Raw genomic sequence first — 21,365 nt, 5'->3', positions numbered from 1 at the left:
AAAAGTTTAATTTTTCTTAAAATTTGTTACTGACAGTCTCTTTATACCCACATTCCTGTGGTCTGTTGAAAGTGTCTAAGTGGCATGACATGCTGCCATCAGTTGTTTTTTCTTCCAAGCTTTTCCTTGAAAAGTACTCTGTCTACCTTCTTCCTCAACACTGGGAAAGTTTTATTATCTTGAATATATTGGATGTTTGGGATATCTCTGTCATTCTGAAGGTGAAATGGACCACACCGATTCCATATCGAGAAAGAAAGTGGTAGCATGTAAAGCAGTTTTCAGAAATCTTTATAAATTACTGTTGTCTGTAATGAACATTTGAAATAAGGAGAACTAATACATGTGTGGACAGAATGTCTCATTTTGAGATTATGTGTCTTTTTGTTGCCTTCTTTTTCTTATCAGAGAGAACCAGCAACATAATTTCTTAAAAAACAGCTGCTAATATATTGTTTACTGTGATTACTTTACTGTGTGTCTCCTGCTTAGCATGTGGTCTGATCTTAGTTTAGAGGTATTCCTTGAATTTGAGGGTGGTTTAGTTGGACTTGCATAGATTGTAAAGTAAGAAAATTGTCTTCTTGGATAGTACAATTAAATCTCTAATTTTTTCTTTATCTTTATTTTTATTTTTATTTTACTTTTTTACCTCTCCCTTCAGTACTTAAATTGCACTCAGCAAGCTGAAAAGCAGTAAAGCTTACATTTGTCTCCTGACCTTTAAGTTACATTTCTTTGAATGCGTAGGATAGGAGATCTCTTTCATTCTCTTTTCATTTGTCATTTCTCTGAGTAAGCAAATAAAATCTTTTTTTCCGATTAAAGTTACTTTTTTTATTGGGGGGGTGGGAGTTCAGTTATTCATGATAATATGTGAATAATTTCAATAAAAATGTTATTTATTTTTACCTTCTAATCAATTAAAGGGCTTTCAATCTAATGTAATTTGAAAATAAGCAATGAAGTACAGGAATAATGTATTTAAAGCAACATAATGTTTTGTTTGAAAAAATCTGTGAAATTAGGTCTTTACGGAAGAGTTAATATTGTTAGCAGCTATTGTGTTCTGGAGTGGAAGGATTTGGGGTGTGACCAGTCACCTTATTCAGCAGAGCTACCTACTCCAGGTTAAACAGGTTCTTCTACCATTAATTACCCCTTAAAAAATGAAAACTATATTCACTGATTGTGAGATTTTTGTTTGTTTTGTTCTGGCTCTTCTCCCATTATTAAATTCATTGATTGAAAAATAATTGCATAATACAACCTAAAAAAATATTTTCCAAAGCTGCCATCTCCAGATCTGAGAAGAATATTTTACATATATTCCATATGAATGTTTATAATTCTTTTTTTAAAAAAACTTGTGTATTAAATACAAGTTGGATGCTTTATAATTAAAAGGTGAGAATGTAATTATGTTGCTTTTTTTGTTGTCACTGCTATCATCCAGTTGAGCATTGTAAAAATAAGCATCTATGAAATCATCTCATTTCATCAAGAAAGCACAGGTCACAAAATGTGATCACAACCAGCAGGAGTTCATTGATGGCTTATATGAAAGCAACCACAGGGTTTCTGAAGGAGTTACTCCTTAGGTGTGCCTGCTGTAGGAGGTCGGTTTGGTTGGTAATACTGGGACTGGTAGTTTGCTCAGTTTTAAAGCAGTTTCTTGTGCTTTTAATTCAGGTAATTTTACCATAGATAATGTGAAATCGTAATGAATTAATTCAAGGAGGCAAGAAAACAGGTATTGTCACTTTAATTTTTTGATGAATACAGAATTATACAGACCTGCTTCTGCAGATCATCAAAAAAGCAAGAAGAAGCGCTTCCTTTGAGAAGTGTTAGTGTTGTCTGACTTTGAACATGTTCTTGAAACTTAAGACTATTGTGTATCCTGGCTGTGCTTTTTGTGACTAGCTTAAAAATTTCTGAAGAAGTGTAATTCTATGTACATGGGAGAACCTCTCCAGAGACTGGTGGTTAAATTTTTCTTACTGTTTCATGCATGCACACAGCTTTACACTACATAGGTAGCTTTTGCAGATAATCAAGTATGCTTCCTCTTTTCTTTGCAGTGTTTATCCCAGAACTACTATGTGTGAGTACCTACAGCAGGTAATTTAGTGCAGTGTGTTTTCTTCTCTGCTCTCAGCAGTACAGCGCGGAGGAAGATGTCAAATGCATGGAACAGAAAGAGGTGGTTGGAGGAAACATGCAGCAGGTGCAGAGAAGTGTGAGAGAAGAGTTTAGGCCTGCGGCAACCAGAGTGGAGGTGGTAATTGAGGAGATTTAGAACAGAGAAAACAAAGGTGAATTGAGTATATTCTAGCAGGGGCTCTTGATTTAGGCGGGTTTGTATCCACATGGCAAAGAACCTGGAGACAAACCTAAGAGATTTATGTCGGCTTTGCTCCCTAATTATCGGATACAACAGACTGAGAACACACCTCGCTGTTTTTCTCTGTGGTGTTTACAGAGGGTAACAGTCTATTAGAAACCAGGAAAAGAAAACTATTAGTTCCTGGTTTATCAGAAGCTATGAAGAAGGTGGTCTGTGTCCAACCTCTGACTGAGGACATCCTTAAACTGCACATTGCTAGCAGGTGGGAGAATATAACCAGAAGGACCACACTGTCTTGTAAACTCCTGTTGCCAAGAAGAAGGGACCTTCAGTGTGACCCAGACCAGTCGCATTAGGTGAAAGGTTCTCTAACAAATATGAACATTACAGATCTTTACTGTTCCCCTGTCCCTCAGTATGCTTATGCATTTATTCCAAGTCTCATGTGAGCATAATGTAGTGATTATTGACCAAGGTGTGCCTTTTTCAGGCTATTTGGTACTTGCTTGATTTTAAAGTTATAAAAGTCTTATTTTCAGAGTGGCTGTTGACTGACTGTCATTCCATTAATGTAAGATTTTGACTGAAGTAGAAATTTCAATAATCTTGCTGATCTTAGAGTCAAAAAAGGAAGGAAATAAACTCAGAAGATCCTCTGTTTCATCTCCCTGCATACAGGCATAACTGAGTAATATTGACCTGCTTTGCTTTCTCGTTGCTCAGTAAGTTCATATAGTGTGTTCCTAATTTCCAGTGAACTGTTTTCAGAGTGTATTTCACTGTTTTGCAATATCAAAGCTTTTTGTGAAATTCAGTTTAAACAATTAACGTTAACCTTTTTTTCTCTCTTGTTTTTCATTAACCATTGGGAGTGGTTGATCACAGTTTTTGTGATCTTGAGTGAACTAGAGACATAAAATTTATTATTGTAGTCCTTACTATGTATTATTTCTTTAATTCCTATTATTTTATAAATGTTATACTGAATTATGCAGTGACATCGTGACTTTTCCAGTAGTGAACTGAAGAAGGGCTCTGATGAGGCTAAATTTTATTTAATTTCCCTGTTGTTTTGGACATTTAGCAAGTTGTAATGTTTTATTTCACTTAAATTTTGCTAGGAATTTTCATTATTTCAATTTTAAGAAGTGAAGTGAACTAGAATAATTAAGATAGTGATAGAGAGATTTAATAAAGTCAGTGCAAAAATAAGCTACTTACAAATGCATTGATTTCATTAGATTCTCTTTCTCTCTCCATCTCTTTCTTTCTTTCACCCACACATTTTTGATTTTTTTTTCCTGTAATAAGGAATTATATTGTCATTTCTGGTTATAGCTTAATTTTATGAATACTGAGATTTAAAACTAAAACAGCTGAAAACATTTCACATATCATAAAGTGCATAATTAGGCTGCAGAAATAGGTAAAAGGTACATACTTAAAACAAAGGTCTTTTTATTTTGATCAAGTGTTTGGCATGAAAGTTTGTGTCAGTGTAATTTCCTCACCTATTTTTGGTCAAGAATCAGAGTTCTTTGTTCTTCTTACTAGAAATCCATTCAGAAGTTTTTGAAAATTCTGAAATAAAGCTAGAAGAATAGATGAATAAGTAAAAAGAAATAAAACTACTTTAAAAAGGAAAAGTAGGTGTAAGTTATGGAAGGAAGTGATACTGTGAAACAAATGACCATTGATTCTATGAGTGCTGATACCAAAAGGAATGGCAGAAGGCTTTTGTGAATCATAGCAGAGAACAGCTTTTATGTTCTGGGTGTACTTGCAGATAAACCAGTATTCAAGAAAGTCTGCATTTATGCATCCTGCTTCCATTGTCAGCAATCACTGAAGATTTGCAGAAACCACTATACCCTGGAAGAAAACCAATACTGTGAAACTCTTGAAACAATGAAAAGATTTTAAAATCATGTGTCAGAGCCTTCCCAGAAGACAGAAGTCAGCCCATGTTGTCTCCTGAAGTTACTTTTTAGCTCTACCCCTGTAGCAAAGATGTAAACATTTTTTGTCTTTTAGCACGTTGATGAAATTAAGGTTTAAACTGAACATATGTGCTCAAGGCAATCTAAATGGTACCAGAGTATTTTGATTTTCTAATTACAAGAAGTGTGTGAGGTGGTCTGCCCTGATTAGTTTCCTCTCTCTGCATTCACAGAGTTGGTGTCTCTGGGGTGGGATGCCATGTAACTGTTTGTGATACTTACAGAGGTTCTTCTGTGCATGACAAAATAAAGCCTGAGGCAAGTTGAGTAGAGAGACGAAAGAACAGAAGGGAGAGCAGAACAGGAGAAAAACTCACACACATCCTTTTAATAATTAATATGGGAGCTCTCCTGCCTGTTCCCTTATGGCTTAGGCTACAGATGTGTTCCAGAGAAGACTCCTAAAGAAGTATGAAACCTGAAAGGACAGTGAATGTGCCCAGTGGTGGGACTGCTTATTTTTGCATTGTCATTCTTGTCTAGGAAGATACTTGGGTTATGCCCTGTGGTGAAGTTAAGGTACTGATTCCCATAGCCATCAGATTTCCTGGTGACTTCTGTTGGCACAGCTGCATCTCTGGCAATATTGATGGTGGGCAGCCCACCTACTGTGCCTCAACTGGAGCATTGTCTAGTTCCCTGTGAGAGGAGTTGGGAGAGAGAGCTGGAGCAATCAGGTGGCATTTGTACTTCCCCTGTGTAAACTATTCTTTTTCCATGTTAATATGCTGATTAATTTCACTTGCAGAACTGGGAGATAGTTATGTTTGTTATAAGTTACTTCTTTTCTTGAATTTTGAAGACGGCAAAAATACCTGCAGGACAAAGAATATAGCAAGAGTTTTTTTATTGCAGTGCTGGGTACCCATGTCCAGCACTGGGTGCACCTCTGAATCATATAAAGAGCACACACATTGTTTGAAAACCACGCTTTTTGTACCCTTCGATATCAGTTGTTGAATATTCATTCATTGTCCGTTTGTTGCCTTAAAAGGTAATTCCCCTGCTTTGGAGGTGGGTGTTACCTTTTGGCTGGTTGTAACTTATCTCCCCTGGGCTCGTACAAGGGGTCTTATCCTCACATTGCAAGGCATGGGGTGTCTCTCTGTGTATCTATATGGCACAGAGGAATACATTTTTATTTATAATTTGTTCCCTGTTCCTGGCCGCAAAAGATTCCCTGGTGAAGGTCCAGACAGGACCCTTCACCTTACAGTCTCCACGGTACGCCTATAAGTTAGTACATATATATAGAAATAGTTCTTTTGTTAGTACCCTCTGTTTATTTTAATTTGCTTGGAGTAAACCCGGTGCCTCTACTTATCACATGATTGCATACATCATATGCAAATTCTTAATCCCTTTTCAAAATTCCACTTTATTGCTGTGGGGTATTTGAACTTACTTAATTTTAGTTCCATTTGATGCTTATTTCCTATAATGGTAGAACATGGAAATTGCAAAACACCGGGAAGAATAGCGAAGGGTTACCTGTGCACAGAAAGGTGTTCCAGTCTTCAGGGATTGTAAGGCTTATCTGAAATCCCTGGGTCAAAATACAGTTTGCAGTGTTATGTTCATTTAGAATAATGTTTGGAAATACTAGAGGAAAAGCTATCATGCTGACTGCTGTGTCCAAAGAGACAAAATACAAACCAATTAGCAGAATGGCCTGACTAATAACAAAATCCAACAATTTATTGCTGGATCAATTATTTATCCTGTGTGTTCTGGGGAGGGAGTGGGGGGAGGAAGGGAGGAAGAGACAGTGTGTCAAGTTTTCTAACAGCAGAATTCTGTTGGAGTTGGTTGAATTGTGCCAAGATTCTGGTTTTATGATCTCAACTCCTGCAGCAAATAAATGTAGTTCTTTTGTGAGAAAGTTCCTATCAGGACCAATTAGTATTCCCCAGACCTAGTCTTCCACCTGATAAGTGAAGAAAAATTTATTAAAAAGGATGAATTTGAGAATTCTGCTGGTAGCAGATCATGTTTCTCACCTATGATTTCACTGAAAAATCTTGTCTCCTGCTTCTCCTCCCTTTTGAACGTGTTCTGACAGTAGTCACTGTACTAGGAGTGCAGTGTGCTTCAGCTCTGTGCTTCAGGAGCTTTTCTGTTGTTTGATTTGGTCTCCATACTAGTCTTAAAATTCACATATAAAATAAAAAAGCTTTAAATGATGTGTATGCAACTGGAGCATTTTATCATGAAAGCTCTAGATAGGATTTTCAAAATAGTGATTTGGTTGTCTCTCCTTATCTTGAGGGCTTCTGGATGTGGTATTCTGCTCTGCATGAGCACTGAGGTTGGTGTTGCTGTGGCTCTTACTGCCTCTTCCTTAGCACCTTTGTCTTACAGATTTCAAAGCTCGTCTTTTCTGTCTCTTTAATCCAGGTCTTTTTTTTAGGGATCATCTGAACCTGATCCCTGGTCTTTAGTTTGTTAATTTTTCTTCTCCCTCTGCTGCTGTTAGGGTGGATTGGTTTGTGTGTTTATTTGTTTATTGTCATAATTCAAGGCACAGCAGGAAGGTAATTGTCTATCAGATGTACTATAGATTTTAGTATTGATCACATTGTGCAGTAACAGTAGGATGTCAGATTGAATTTTAAGCTCTTTAGTGTTGCTTCAGTGGTGATGGCTGTTAAGTGTTGTACCCTTACTGATTTATCATACCCTAGGTCTTATTTTGGGGTTATTAAACTTCAGACATTCTGGAAAGTTGAACTAATTCCCGGTGACAAAGCAATTTGGAAACTTAGTGTATTTCTTTTAATCTTTGAATTGATTGTTACTTATTATCTTTGACCTGTTATGTTTTCCCTGAGGTTGGATTCAGGCACAACACTGACATTACTGTCTGTTTTGTGGGAGAGTGAGATGTGCTCTGTGCACCTCAGACCTGTCAGGGAAAGCACCAAACATGGCTGAAAATCTGTGCTGCAGGAATCTATCTATAGCAGGGTCTCTAGCTAGGCCACCCTGAACTCAGACTTAGAAGGAAGGAAAAGCCTGTTTTCTGTGGTGCTCAAAATAGGTGACATTTCAAATCTATTGTGTGTGGATGAGTGTCATTTTGTGCTGAATCTGTTTCACTAACTATAGAGACTTCCAGATCTTCAACTTGCATCTTCTTTCTTGCAATCCATTAATACAGTTCAAATGTTTTCTATTTATTCTGAGTGCACTATGGAAAATCTTTGAGCCAGCTTCTGTATTCGTATCATCAAAATTCATACTTCTGCTTTATATTTTGATGTTTTATTACTAGCATGATGTTTTCCTCTGGACAGAATTATTTTTAGGTACAAAAAGCTCTTGACATAATTGTACATGTTATATTTCTTCAAGTTGGCCATATAGATTGGGCTGTTAAAACATAAACTACTTTCAGTTTGTATGAAGAAATATCCCTTGGAAGAAGAGGACAGATAAGCATCTAAAGTAACCTATTTTAAAGGCTATATCTATTTTTTCCCATTCCTTGTTTTCTTGATGTAATACACCTTATATTTAATATTTGAAACTTTATTGTTAATAAGCCCCTTGATTGAATACTTTTTTCTAAATGTTTTCACTTTCCTTTTTTTCTATAGGTGGAAGAAATTGTTGACATAGGAGCATTTGCCCCAGAAGACATTCATGTTCCCAAAATCTATGTTGATCGTCTATTACAAGGAGAGAAGTTTGAGAAGAGAATTGAAGTAAGTAGCTGAGCTTCTTGGTCATGACTTATTTCAGTTTGGGGTGTATTTCAAATTTACAGAGTTTTACTGTTCCCACACTGAAAAGATAGTGTGAGAAAGACCTGTCAAGTTTTGCTAAGTACTGGAGGTTAGTTAGGTACTTGTGTAGTTAGGTGGGCATCTGGGAATTGATCCTTGTTTCTTAAACTTCAGACTCTGTGTCTCAGTCCCTGAATAATTTAGATAAACTGCCTCCAGTCCTGGATGGCTTTACCACGGTTGAAAATTTGGTGGAAAATGTAATTTCATTCTCCGTTCTTCCCTCAGTTCACTTGCTGTAGGCACAACAGGGGGAGCACCTAGACTAGGAGCTGACTTTGATGATTAGATGCTGTCTTTTCCACTAGAAAGCTCTTGACATGGGCACGTAGGGCCGGTCTCAGCCACTTTTGTACCATGTGTTGAATTATGGTGTGTTGCAGAGGTCCTGGAAACTTTTGTTTCCTTTTCTTTAATCAGGAACTTTTTTAGCCAGTGGTCTTTCTGGCCTAAATAAAAGATGTCAATAGCTATTAAAAGTTGCAGCAATAATAATCCACCACTGAAAACATCCAAGAAAATGATGATTATGTAATTGTTCTTTGTTGTTTCTTTGGCTTTGCCTCAGTCAGTCTATGTCCCTTTATTTGTTTCGATGATGTGACAATGCTTTTAAAGTGCACTTGAAAATTCTGTATTTCTCTTGTATCTCCATACTCGGGAGGTGGAAGTTTTTCAAAATGTCATCAGAAGAGCTGTGGAGGGCAAGATATATGAGGAGAAAATCATTTGGGGTAAAAAAAAGGTGCAGAAAGGAATTCTAGTAGTTGAACTTCCATTGTTAAAATCAAGTCACAAAGTCCTGGAAAGTCATACAAGGCCTTTTCTCTTGTGAATGTTAAAGTTAAAAAGCTTTTTTTTTCTTCCCATCTGTTCATTCTGCAAAAACATATTGCGTGTTGTTGAGTAATTGACTGCAAACAGATGTGTCAAACCTTTTTTTTCCCCCTCTGGTCATGTTGGGTTAGATTGCAATTAGTGGTCTATTTCCTCCTTCTGAATGGATGCATTATATCACAGAAACGCTTTTTACCTTACATGACAGAAATCTTTTTTGCATTTAATAAACTGTTGCTTTTACTGCATCTTGGGTAAATAAGTGAATACACCTACCTCATCAGCTGTCCCCTTCCCTATATGCTTAAGAAAAAAAAATTAGGGAGGGGAAAGAAAGCTTCTGTAAACTGCCGAGCAACGTAGTAACAGAGATTAATTTGGGTTGTGGCAATAGTGTAATTCTGGCAGTGGCACCTCTCATTACTAGAGATATAGAAAGAAAATGGCAGATTTATTTATTCTTCAATTACATTTTTTGTATGAAATGGCTGTACAAAGTGTTGAGTATGATAAGTAGTGAGGGAACAAGAGAAGTTAGTCTGTTATAATTCTTACTGGCTCTAAATAGCAGTTCCTGCCTAATTTGTCTCCGAAGTGGTCCCTCTGGTGCAAGTCATACTTTCTATCCAGTTTTCTCTTTGCTGCAGAGAAACCCTCTGTAATTGTTCTTACTTCTTCTGTTATCTGCAAGTGAAGCAAGTCTAGGGAGAATAGCCAAGGCATAAAATGAAAGTTACTGGGAAATTCAGGAGGGTTGATTTTGCTGTTTTCTCGCTGCTTAAAGTGAAAGTGACTCTGCAAAAATTCTTCCGTGATGATGATGAAAAATTTTTCTTGATGTGCTAATTGTAGGCCTAAAGTAGGAGAGGATGTGAAGACAAATGGGGGTGCAGGACATGGTGTTGCCCAGAGGAGTTTTATATGCATGGGAGAGATGAGCAAAGGATATAATCTATGTAGACAGCAATTTGCGAAAAAGGTGTTACAAACTTCTTTAATGTCATGGCTTTTTCAACTATATGTGGTTTACAAAACATCAGCTTAAGGCCAGAAAATTACAGGAAACAACTTCAGGCAGATGTATAGAAGATTATAGAGATTTTCGTTAGAAAACTTTCGTTTCTTAATGCCCACTATCTTTAGATGAATGACGTTTGTCTGTCTCATACTTATAAATCTAGGACACCTCATTGAACTGAATGAATGCAGAAAGAGAAAGATATTTGTATTTTTGGCTGACATTTTACAAATCTATTTAGGTGTCTCTGGGGTAATGAATCTCAGGCTTGCCAGTATTTGCTTGGTGCTTTCTTCACTACTTGTCTATGTATCAGGCTTGGCAATACAGACAAAAAAAATAAGATTTTGCTCTAAGGCCATTGTTGGCGGTATTTGATGACTCTATTGACTTAGATAAGCTTGAATGGATAAAATAAAAGGTAATTTTTTTTGTAGAAGATGTAGAATAAATAACTTTATTCTCAGACCAAGTATTTCAGTGCAATCACAAATCAGGCTTTTGAGTCTTGAGAAGCAAGAATCTGGATTCTACTCTTTACTTATGATTACTTCTTATTTTGCAGCGCTTATCAATTCGAAAGCCTGAAGACTCCAAAGCCAAACAAAAGCAAGGAGACAACGTGAGGGAGAGGATCATCAAACGGGCTGCTTTGGAGTTTGAGGATGGCATGTATGGTATCCTTCAACTGTGCAATAGATAAAAATGAGGACTGACTACGACAACAACTGCAGCTGGCTTGTTTAGGACAAATTAATTAATATGCTCATTGTTTTTCCCAGACCATTTGATTCTCTCAGTTTGTTAACACCCAATTGAAATAGAAGGGATGCCAAGGCATGAGTACATGGAGTTTTTATCCAGGGGTATCTGAGGGGTTTGTTAGCAGTTGACTATTTTGAAAGAATTTCTTGAAAAAATTGGAAATTAGGCTTTACTTGCACTGTCATTTTTTTGTCATGTAAAGGATTTGACAGAATAAAATTAGGCAGTCCAAATGGCAAAATAATTCATCATAAATATGAGGCATCTAAGTAAAAACGAAAGTGTTTGTGAAGAGAACAGTTCTAAGTCAAATAATTTTACAGTGATAACTTGTTTTGATTTACTGGTTTGCAGTAAATGTTTGTGCCTTAACCACTTCTTTTCAGCTAATCTGGGTATTGGAATCCCACTGTTGGCCAGTAACTTCATCAGTCCAGACATAACTGTTCACTTACAAAGTGAAAATGGAGTCCTGGGTTTGGTAAGAATGTATTATGGTCACTTATTACAGTGTTTTTATCTTAGAGTGGCTTGGTTTTATTCCTCACTGATCTCCAACTTGATTACAACTTTACTAAAAAATCATATACGAGTATATGCTGTATTACATCATCATAAAATTCTTATTGTACTGGAGGGAAGTTTTTAAGGAAATGATCACTTCATGATTGTGGTACTGCTTTGCTAAGGATCTTCTTAAGTACATGTTTTGCTGGAGTCTGAACCTTCACTAGTTTGCAAGGCCAAGCAGTGTAAACCTTATCAAACATAATTTTAAATAAAACTTAAAATGGTTATTATATTCACTGTCAATATGGCTTTATGAAGTTGCAGTCACTTTTCTGAAAAATGTCTGTCACTTCGGTTAAGAACAAAAAAAACCTCAAATCAAACAAGCCCCCCACCTCATGGTTGTTTAGTAATTCTAACAACCTCTAACAATATGTCCATCAGACCTAATATGTTAGTTGATGTAAATTGTTGCTTGTATTGTCAGGATTTTTTTTTCTGCTTAAGATAAAAAATGCGTTTCTGTGATAATCTTGTTTCCAGTAATAAGCATTATAAATAATAAAGCAGATACGAGTTGTATTTCAAAAGTATTTTAATATTAAGCTGGCATACATCTTTATTGTTGCCAGGGTCCTTATCCACTTGAAAGTGAAGTAGATCCAGACCTGATTAATGCAGGTAAAGTATTTTCATTAGATTTAATTCATGGAAAGTGATTATTCATTGTTAACTTAAAATTTTTTTTTTGACATGGTATTTGAACCCAGAGTTCTGTTGTATTTGTTAATAAATATTAATATATGTCTTCCCTTAAGTAAAGGCTGGTTTTGATCAATGGAAGTATTTAATATTCTAGATAGAGAGCTTATGCTTTGATGCATTTTAGTAGCTACTAAAGGAAACTGTCTTCCAGGCCAGTCAGTAAAGGGTCAAATCACCATTTTCAGAAGGGAGATTGTTTCATGCAGCCTGTATGGGAATATGGGGGTTTTTCCTGCTGCTTTTCACCTTGTGTTTTCTAGAAAATGGTTTTCAATAATTTATGCATGAGGCATGTTTTAAAACATCCTGTGCATAATGGCCTGGTTTATTCCTGGCCACGCAGTGTAAGCCGTTTGCATTCAGAGAGGGAGTGGCAGACAAGGCAGGAGGAAAGAGCCCCCGAGATGGGACCTGGCACAGTGAGGGCTCTGCTGGGGGCAGCTGCTTTTGCCACTTTAGTGGGGAATGACAGTGCTCACGTGCTGGTTTTCCCCAGCTGTTCTGGTGTATTTCACCTCAGAAGCAGCCATACAATGTAAAAATCTAAGCTTTTTATGATTTAGTGCATCCGTCTGATTTTTTTATTTTTTTTGATAAGTTGTGCTTTTGTACGGTCTCTGTTTTCCATGTAAAAATACACTTCTGTATTACCTTACAACAAAAAAAAAGCAGGTCTTGGAACCTTCTCATTGACGTTAATGGTACAGGTTATAGACCTGACACATCTTAGAGTTGTTTTCATATGGCAAACATGCTTTTCATATTTTTTATTCAAGTATATGTATACATACATACAAATACATGTATGAGTGTGTACATATGTATCTATACAGACAGTACCTTTCTCAGTGGCTGTTAGCAAGTACAATACACTCTGAATTCAGAGTCAAAGGAGATAAAGGTGACATCAAATAAGCTTTTAATTTAGTATCAGGATGCAGTCCAGCAACTGTTCACTGACTTGAAACATTTGCTACTTGGCTCAACTAATTGATGATCATTTTCATACTACTATTTAACTGCCCCTGTTACGGTATCATATTTTAAATATGAAGTTTTTTGAGACCATCTTCAGGTTTGAAATAAAAAATGATTAAGAAATTGAGTCCAGCATTTCACCAGTAGCTATGTAATTCTTTGGATAAACTGGATGAAGGAATATGTCAGAGGTGTCACAGGCAGGAAAACATTATTTAGGAGAAAAAAAGTACTATAAAAGGTGAAATTATATGCTTGTCTTTTAGGACTGAAATTTTTATATGGGTACGTATGAAAAATAAGTATGTTAACAGAGTGGCAATGGAAAAAATATCAAAGAACTTCATAAATTCCCTGAAATGTCGTTGTGGTTTAATATAGAAGTCAAGATGATCTTGAATTGTTACTTATAGTTGATAAATATTTTTGAAGAGAATCTGGAAGGGATGAAGCTGACATAAGAGGTCAAAATGCAACGTGAAAATAAGATTGTTCTAGTATTGGTAATTCAGAGTTAAACAGCTTCACATATTCCTCTGAAGCTGCAGTAAACAGGATGTGGGATAGGTGAACCTCAGATCTACAACCAAACTTATTATTGCTATAATTGCTGAAACATTCAGAAGCTGCTAAATCCCGCTAACACGTGGTTGGATTAAAACCATTCTAGGTGCTTTCCAATCAAATTTATAAAATGAAATTAAGAAAACAGAAGCTAAATGGCAGAGGAATAGAAATTGATTCTGTTCTCATTCATCAACTGGAATGATCCAGTATCAGCCCCGAAGTCCACATTTTCAAATGTACACCTGGCCTGGGCTTTTGCCAAGTTTTTATCTGCAAATGTAGTTGTACTGCTCTGAAATATGTATAGGTTTTTCTGTTTGTCCCATTTTCTGAATGTCTCACATAAAGTTTATATTCACTGCAATTGAAAGGTAGACTACTGTATTACAGCAGAAATATTTAAAAGTACTGACCTCCTGAGAACATTTGCAACAGTGTGGCGTTCTTTCTACATTATTCTGTAGTCCTAAACCTGTATCTCTTCCTTCTCATCATTGCCTTACCCTTGACTTTCTCCCAGGCTTCTGACCCTATGTCACTGCCTGCAGGCCGTGTTGTCTTTTCACTGCCTTGGGTGGGTGACTGGCAGGGAAGGACAGTTCAGGCAGTCTCAGAAGGTCTGGGCGTTCGCATGGGTGAATTCTCGCAGTGTGAGTGGAAGACCACTTGTATGACCTTAATTCTATACTATTCTGTGTGTCAAAATTTAATTTCCGTACAACTGGCATATAAAATACATCAGGTGAATTCAGTAATTAAAGCAGGTATCTTAGATATTTGTTTTAAGTTTTCTACAGTTTTATTCTCTTTTCCCATCCATTTAGTTAATTTAATTGTCTTTTTTCCACTGTTTTCTGGAAACTGTTTAATGATGCCTTATTCCACTGTTTCTTTTCAATGTTCTCTGGTGCTAAAATATTTTGGATCTTTTTTTTTTTTCCTCTCAAGTTTCCCATGCTTGGTTTATAATTTCACCTTTGTCTGTCTTTCTTATGCCTTGTCAGAGGTACCCTGTATATATGGTTGTTGCTTAGACTGATTCAAAGAATTGGCAGGAAAGGAAGAAAAGAGCCCTGGACAGACAAATAAGATGCTTCCAGGTGTGCTCCATTGCTTGACCCAAGCATTGTTCAGAGAACAGTACAGCACTCAGAAACACATTTTCTTGTGCACTTTAACAAAGCAAGAATAGACTAGACCTGTCATTTATTTTTCTGTATTCTACCTCATTAGCACTGTAAACTGTTCAATCTGATCTACTCACTCTTTCTTGCAGCCTCCCTGTCTCCTGAAGACCCTCTCTTTCTCTATTTCAAAAGAGTTACTTCTCACTTTTTCTATGAATTGTGCTGAAAGCTAAAATTCACAGATATTTCTTACACTCTGGTGTTAGTGAAGTCTTGCCTGGAACTGCAGGTGGTCAAAGAGCAGGCAATCCTATCACTAAAAACTGAAAATAAGTTGCTTCACAATTCAGTATGCTTGATTATGGTAACATGTGACACAGTAACAGTCCACAGTTGTAGTGACTCCGAAGGAATTTCATAAAAACCTTATTTTTTGCTTAATATCTGTGACTTGATTTGTCAAAAAACCAAAATGCATACATACTGTAGCTTATTTCTTTTACAGGTAAGGAGACAGTGACTGTTCTTCCAGGTTCTTCGTATTTCTCTAGCGATGAATCATTTGCAATGATAAGAGGGTATGTAGCAATACAAACCCTGATCTTTTTGAAACAGGAAAAGAATAAACTGAGCCAATGACTGAACTCATTAGTATTTCTTTCAAATGTGGTTAGCATTTAAAAACCTGTAAAATTATCATGGACTTTAACAGTGATGGTTTACAGAGGATTAGTCTTGCTATTGGAAATAAAAAACACTGTAACTAATAGATACCATAATGATATTCGTGCCTACCACCACCTGGCCATACATAAACACATTTATAACTATGTTTTTAACAACTACTTTTTGGTCATTTCCAAGTATCTAATCTGTACTTGTGCTCTATATTTTTCTTGCTCAGCTTGCAGCTGTGATCCTCATTCCACCTCCTTAATGGAAATTCACCCTCTGCACCTGTTTTTTGTTTGTTTTTCGGAAAGGAGGTTGGATGCAAACAAACACTAAATCCTAATGGCTCTGGAAAGATAATGAGTTCATGTAAATATGTGAAGGAGTGCACTTAAAAGTACGAATTCAGAGCTGATTGAGTGTGCATGCAATTATCCAAAACCGGAGAAAAGTAGGAATGTTATAGAGGCTCAGTAGGCATGGAGAGAAATTTGCACCAGTGACACATCTGGAGGGGAAAAAACCCCTACTACACATGTGGCACAATGGTTGCTATCTCTGTCATGTGCCACCATTTTTATATTGATGTAATGAGAATGAAGAAGTGCTTTTTAAGGTTTGTGGGCTGTTACTTGAACATGATATGCTAATTACAACTCTCTGTTGCCAGCGGCCATGTTGACTTGACAATGCTTGGAGCTATGCAGGTGTCCAAGTACGGTGACCTGGCCAACTGGATGATTCCTGTAAGTAGGTATTTGAACTACTGTCACTATATTTAGGATAACGTAGGTATAGCTGAGGGTCAGGCAAAGGAGAAAAGAGCAGAAGTAGAATGCGGGTTGTGAAGCTCAAAGCATTAAAATAGAGGGCATATGCATTTTTTCTGCATATTGCTGGCACCAGGCAATCCACTTTCCTCTAAAACTATGCTTGCACTAAGCACTGTGAAAAGCAAAGTATGACTGATGCAAGCCTTTTTCCTTCCTCTCATGCCTTTCAAATGTCACATTTTTTTTTGCTGAGGACTGATGCTTTTTCTTGAGAGTGATAACTCTTGTATATTTGCACCTGGAGCAGTAACTTGAAGAAAAGTGTAAAATAGCATGTAGATATTATAAAATTATTAAAAAATGCCTGCATTAGTTTTCTCAGTGTTCTGTCAGTGTATCACACCATTGCCCTTTTGAATACATTAAGAAGGAAGCAATACCACTGCATTTAGCCAAGGAGACCTACAGGTTAGAACAACAGAAATGTGATCTAATTCTAGTATTATTTAGGCAGCTGATGACATTAAGCCATTCTTTGAACTTTATGTTTTAACATTAAACAACATATGTAACTTTCATACTGTTAACAAATTCTATATGTTCCATGGCTTTCAATATGATACCACATCTAGACATGTCTTTGTGTCAGAGGTGTCCAGGAACACATTTTCCTATTAACCTGCCTTCAGATGTTTTTGTCTGCCTGAGCAGTGCTAAAAGTCTTGGGAAAGCCTTTGAAAACTGAAAACTGAGTAGGGGAGGACAAAACCCCTAAAGAATGTCCTGTCTCTTGGAAAACATTAGTTGAGCCCAGCAGTCTGTGACCTCTGCAGCAGGCCTGTGTGCATGGAAGTTGTGGAACAGTGGTTGGAGCATAAGGTGCTTTTATTGAGAGGGGACAGAGTCTAATGTGGAAGATAACACAAGCATATGTGGGAGAAAGGGTTATGTGAAGGGCTATTCCAGATGTCTGTGGGCAGTTGTAGTGGTTGTAGAGGAGTTATGGTTAGGTTGGAATATGATGCATAGGCAATAAATCCATAAGAACACAGTTTTCTTAGGTATTCTCATAACATAACCTGGTTCTATGGTCATACATCTAAGAACAGCTGGATTAGTGCTGGCTAGATTTTTTCAGACCCCACTGATAAAAGTGCTTATTTTTTGCAAGACTCTTTTCTACTTACAGTGTCATCCAGTTACTACTGGGAAAAAAATGAGGTCTGAAAATTAGTGCTGCTGTTACTCCACCAATCTGTGTGCTCTTCTATTGCTGTTTTAGGTCTCTTGATAGAACTTGGTGTTTTAAACATAATCTGATGGTCAGGTATACTGTAGAAGTCCAGGTATGATGTGCATTAAGGTTATACTGGTTGACTTTGCTTTATCCTATTCCGATTTCTTTTTTTTGTCTTGGACTACAAGAACTTGTTACTAGAATCCAAAAGTGATTAATATAAGGGATAAATCAGATCACATTTTTAACCCTAATTTTGCTATTTGAGCCAAGGCAAAATTATGGTGGTGTAAGTTTTCAAGGAGTTGAAATCTTAGGTAACTAAAATTGGAGTCCACCTGAGTTATACATGGCTCTGATTCTCAAAGGTGTGATATGTTACTGAGCTCTAATTGCATATTTTAAATAGCTCACTTAAAAAAACTTACATGTTGTAGACTGTATTTTTTCCAGATATTTCATGTAAACTATTGTAAGTTATCTAAGTTATCAGCCTGGTGCTGCAGGTAAATGTCAGTGAGAGGCTAAGCAAGGTATTTTGCCCTTCATATCAGGCTAAGAACTACTCTTATTTTACTGGGTGAAGTAGAGCTGGTTTAGTGAAGGCACTTCTTTTATGTTATCTTGTGGTGGCTGTGATGTCTTCTTGTACAAGTAGAAATTACTTGCTTACATTGTGGCCTTTAAAAAGTATTCTGAATTACTGCATTCTTTGTCAAAATTTTGAAAGGAGACTAGAAGAATTATTTAAAGGTAATTTGTTATAGTATAAACTAAATGTTATTTATGTAAATGATATTTAGAAGTTTTCTTGTAGGCGCAGTTCTAGATGATTATAATTTATACATCTTTTTATTTCAATTGTTAGACAAATTCTAAGTTTTGTTTAGCTGCGTTGCCTTAGTCTGACATTCTCATTATTATTTTACAAAATGAAAGTCACTATATAAATGTGTCCTTAGAGTATACCTTATATTCAAGACTTCTTAACTCCTGAGATTTTCTTCGTTGACAATCCTTTGATCCTACTAAAGCAGTGTTGAATTTTCCTGCACGTGGTAAAGCCTTCTGTTGACTCAAGCTGTGCATTGAATTTTAGGTAGGAAGAACTAATTTGTTTACTTTTTCATTGCTTTTGTAAATTGAAGTGGCAATAGAAATATTCTTCAAAATACCCAAGTGAACAAGTAATAAATGAAGATTCCTGCTCTGAAGTATTCCTAGAAAACTAGCAAAAATGCATCTCTGATGATAGCTCATGAAGTTGAAACATTTGGAAAAAAGTACTCCTGAATAGTCATTAATAATAATCATCATTTTAAGGCCAAAAAACGCCAGTTATTTCAACCATATTGGTATTTGAGGATATAAAATTTCATGCAGTTGCATGTGTACTGAATCTAAGAGCTATTCAGTATAGGAATCATTCTTGAAAAGCAATGTCATGAGCTGGAGCAATTCACCACTTGTTTTCTTGGCTTCATCTGCTTGGGATGGTTATTTGAGTTTTGAATTCCATTCCCATTGGCTTTTGCTAGGACTTTCCTTATATGTTCCAAAGTGTTTAGCAAGCAGTTTTTACAGTTGTTATTCATTATAGTAAATAGAGTTACAGGACGTTTTTTATTTAAATTAAAATTTGCAGTTAAAATCAACATATTTTCTCTTGCAACTTTTGGATTTTTTTCATAGTTCCATCAATTCCTTATTTGGCAAATTAGTCATGCTCAACAAGTGTTTTCTAAACTTGATAAACTACATCTATTTATATTTCATACCCCAAGGTATATTTTGATATTATTTAAGCATTGAATCAAAAATAATTTTTGCTCATAGTATGTTTACAATTATCTTCTGAGGAAGAGGTGAAAATTCAACTTTTGCTATATGTAGATAAACTTCAAATTCCACATATTTTCCCAGTATAATTAGTTGACTGTCCAGAGCTTGTTTAATTCCTGTTAGCATCAGTTTCCAAAGATAGATGACAACTGGAGAATATCAGAATTATTTTTATGTTTTTTTCAACTTTCTAGAAACATCTGTGTTGAAGCAAAGCATGTAAGAGTCTAAACTGCTTCTAAAATCTGAACTTTAGCTTGTGTCCTAGATTAGACTGAACAAAAGCACAGCATTCACAGATACTGCAGGCACAAATAATACTTACGGTGCTTTCAGGGAATAACATTCACTTTTCCTGTAGCTTTCTGCATTTTTATTTTCCCTCAGAATCCTTTTTGCTATAAAGAAGTTAAACTGATTTTTGTGATCATGATGTTGAAATTCTTTCACTGAAATTTTGTGTGACTTGTCTTTCAAGATCTGAACAATAAAAATATGAAGGCAACATTTTGTTCTAATGAACAGATTCATTTACACGTATATTTCTTGCAACATTGAAGCTTTGATTGTAATCTTTCTCAAAACTGTGCAGATTTACTTATTACTTCCTTCAGTGCTTTATGTTCTCTAAAAGGTACCAATTTTAGTTTTTCATTTGTATATATCATGAACAGTATTTTCCATATCTGATATTGCTTATTTTACCTATGAAGATGCCTCTCCTTTCTGTTCAGCTTCAGATTTATGAATAAATGGTGTGTTTTCAAAACAAGGAAGTATAAGATAAAACTTTGCATAGTGTTTGTCTTTTTGTTATCTTCAATATGTACCTTTATACTACAGCATACACCACATGGGGTCCCTATGACTTTTTGCTGTCTTCATTTTCTACACTTCCTAACCTTTGGCTGTCTGCAGATTTCTTCTGCAGTAAGTCTTTATTTATCTATGAGTAAATATGCCCAGTGACACTCCATGAATCCAGCCAAGAGCCTTTCCAATCAGCAGTAATTTCTTCTTGGTTATTTTTATTGAGATCTGTTGGATGAATGATCCCTAATCTGCTTTATTGATGTGTTGCTTGTATTTTACAGTACGTATTTTTAAAATGGGATTAACTGACCCATGGACATTCAGATCTTCCTGTTTTTCTTGCAAATAAGATGATATGTTATTGTCAGTTAATTTAATTATAAGCAAGATGTATCTCTTTTTTAGTCACAAGGTTTCTGCAAGGAAACTTTAGGATGTATTTTCTTGAACATTTTTGACTTCACTTTCCATTTAGCTTTGGTTAAGCATTTCTTATACACTGTAGCTTTTGAATTCTTATATTTATGGTATTTGCCTTTATTTCAGAGGCAAGTAATAGCTTTATGTGTTTTGAATAAGAATCATCATGAAGCAATCCTTTCTATTCCATAAGAGCTTGATAACACTTGAACCCTAGTGTGTTCATGTGTGTATTTACTTGCACTTATTATTAGGAACTGAGCTAAGGAAGTCTCATAGCAATAATTACAGCCCCTTCTTTGCTCTTATCTGCTGATTCTTAATGGAGAGAAAAATCCCATGAGTAAAGGAAGAAGAGAGTGTGAATATTTTAAGCACATGCAGTAAACAATGCTGTTTGCTTAGGCAGAAGTTACTTCCTAAACACTGGCATTTGTTGGTAATTTTATTCCATTAAGCACTACTACTTAATGGCTTTTTGTCTTCCTCACTTTGGTATTTCTCCAACGAACAAGAGGGTTTCTAAGGAGGGAAAGGAGAAGGAGGTGGCAAATTTTTGTGGAGCCCCTGGGAAGACTGTGCAGTTGGGAGAAGTTGGCCAAGAGAGGTGGAAGAGAAATGCTTTGTTCACAACCATGGATTAGGGCAGATAGGCCAGAACAGATAGCCCATGACTGTTGGGAGGTACTGGATGGAGCCACATTTCAGTTCATGAGTGTAGGACACGTCCGACCTATCTACCTGTCTCAAGCTTATGTCAGAAATTGCTGCTAGCACGGCAATCCACAGCACGTAAGGAGCAGCAGCATGACCATGCACTGTCACAAAGGTCCTGACTCCTGTGGCAGTTTAAATTAATTGTCTCACTTGGGCTTTTAGAAGTTGTGGGATGGACTGCACATA

The 21,365-nt window shown here is 36.3% G+C and overlaps 1 protein-coding gene across 1 annotated transcript in view; it reads left to right on the top strand.

Moving 5' to 3' along the window:
- Nucleotides 1-21,365, top strand: part of OXCT1 (3-oxoacid CoA-transferase 1) — a 75,683-nt gene that overhangs the window by 37,328 nt on the left and 16,990 nt on the right. The window contains exons 8-13 of the mRNA XM_027896174.1: nt 7,950-8,057; nt 10,559-10,670; nt 11,145-11,239; nt 11,901-11,949; nt 15,211-15,283; nt 16,048-16,123. Coding sequence (XP_027751975.1) covers nt 7,950-8,057; nt 10,559-10,670; nt 11,145-11,239; nt 11,901-11,949; nt 15,211-15,283; nt 16,048-16,123 — 513 coding nt within the window. The remainder of the gene's footprint in view (nt 1-7,949; nt 8,058-10,558; nt 10,671-11,144; nt 11,240-11,900; nt 11,950-15,210; nt 15,284-16,047; nt 16,124-21,365) is intronic.

This window comes from Empidonax traillii, unplaced genomic scaffold (assembly GCF_003031625.1).
Source record: "Empidonax traillii isolate 1590-97213 ecotype Southwest subspecies unplaced genomic scaffold, ASM303162v1 scaffold484:size464376, whole genome shotgun sequence".
NCBI lineage: Eukaryota > Metazoa > Chordata > Aves > Passeriformes > Tyrannidae > Empidonax > Empidonax traillii.
The sequence above is the reverse complement of the archived record's forward strand: the minus strand, read 5'-3'. Positions and strand labels throughout refer to the sequence as shown.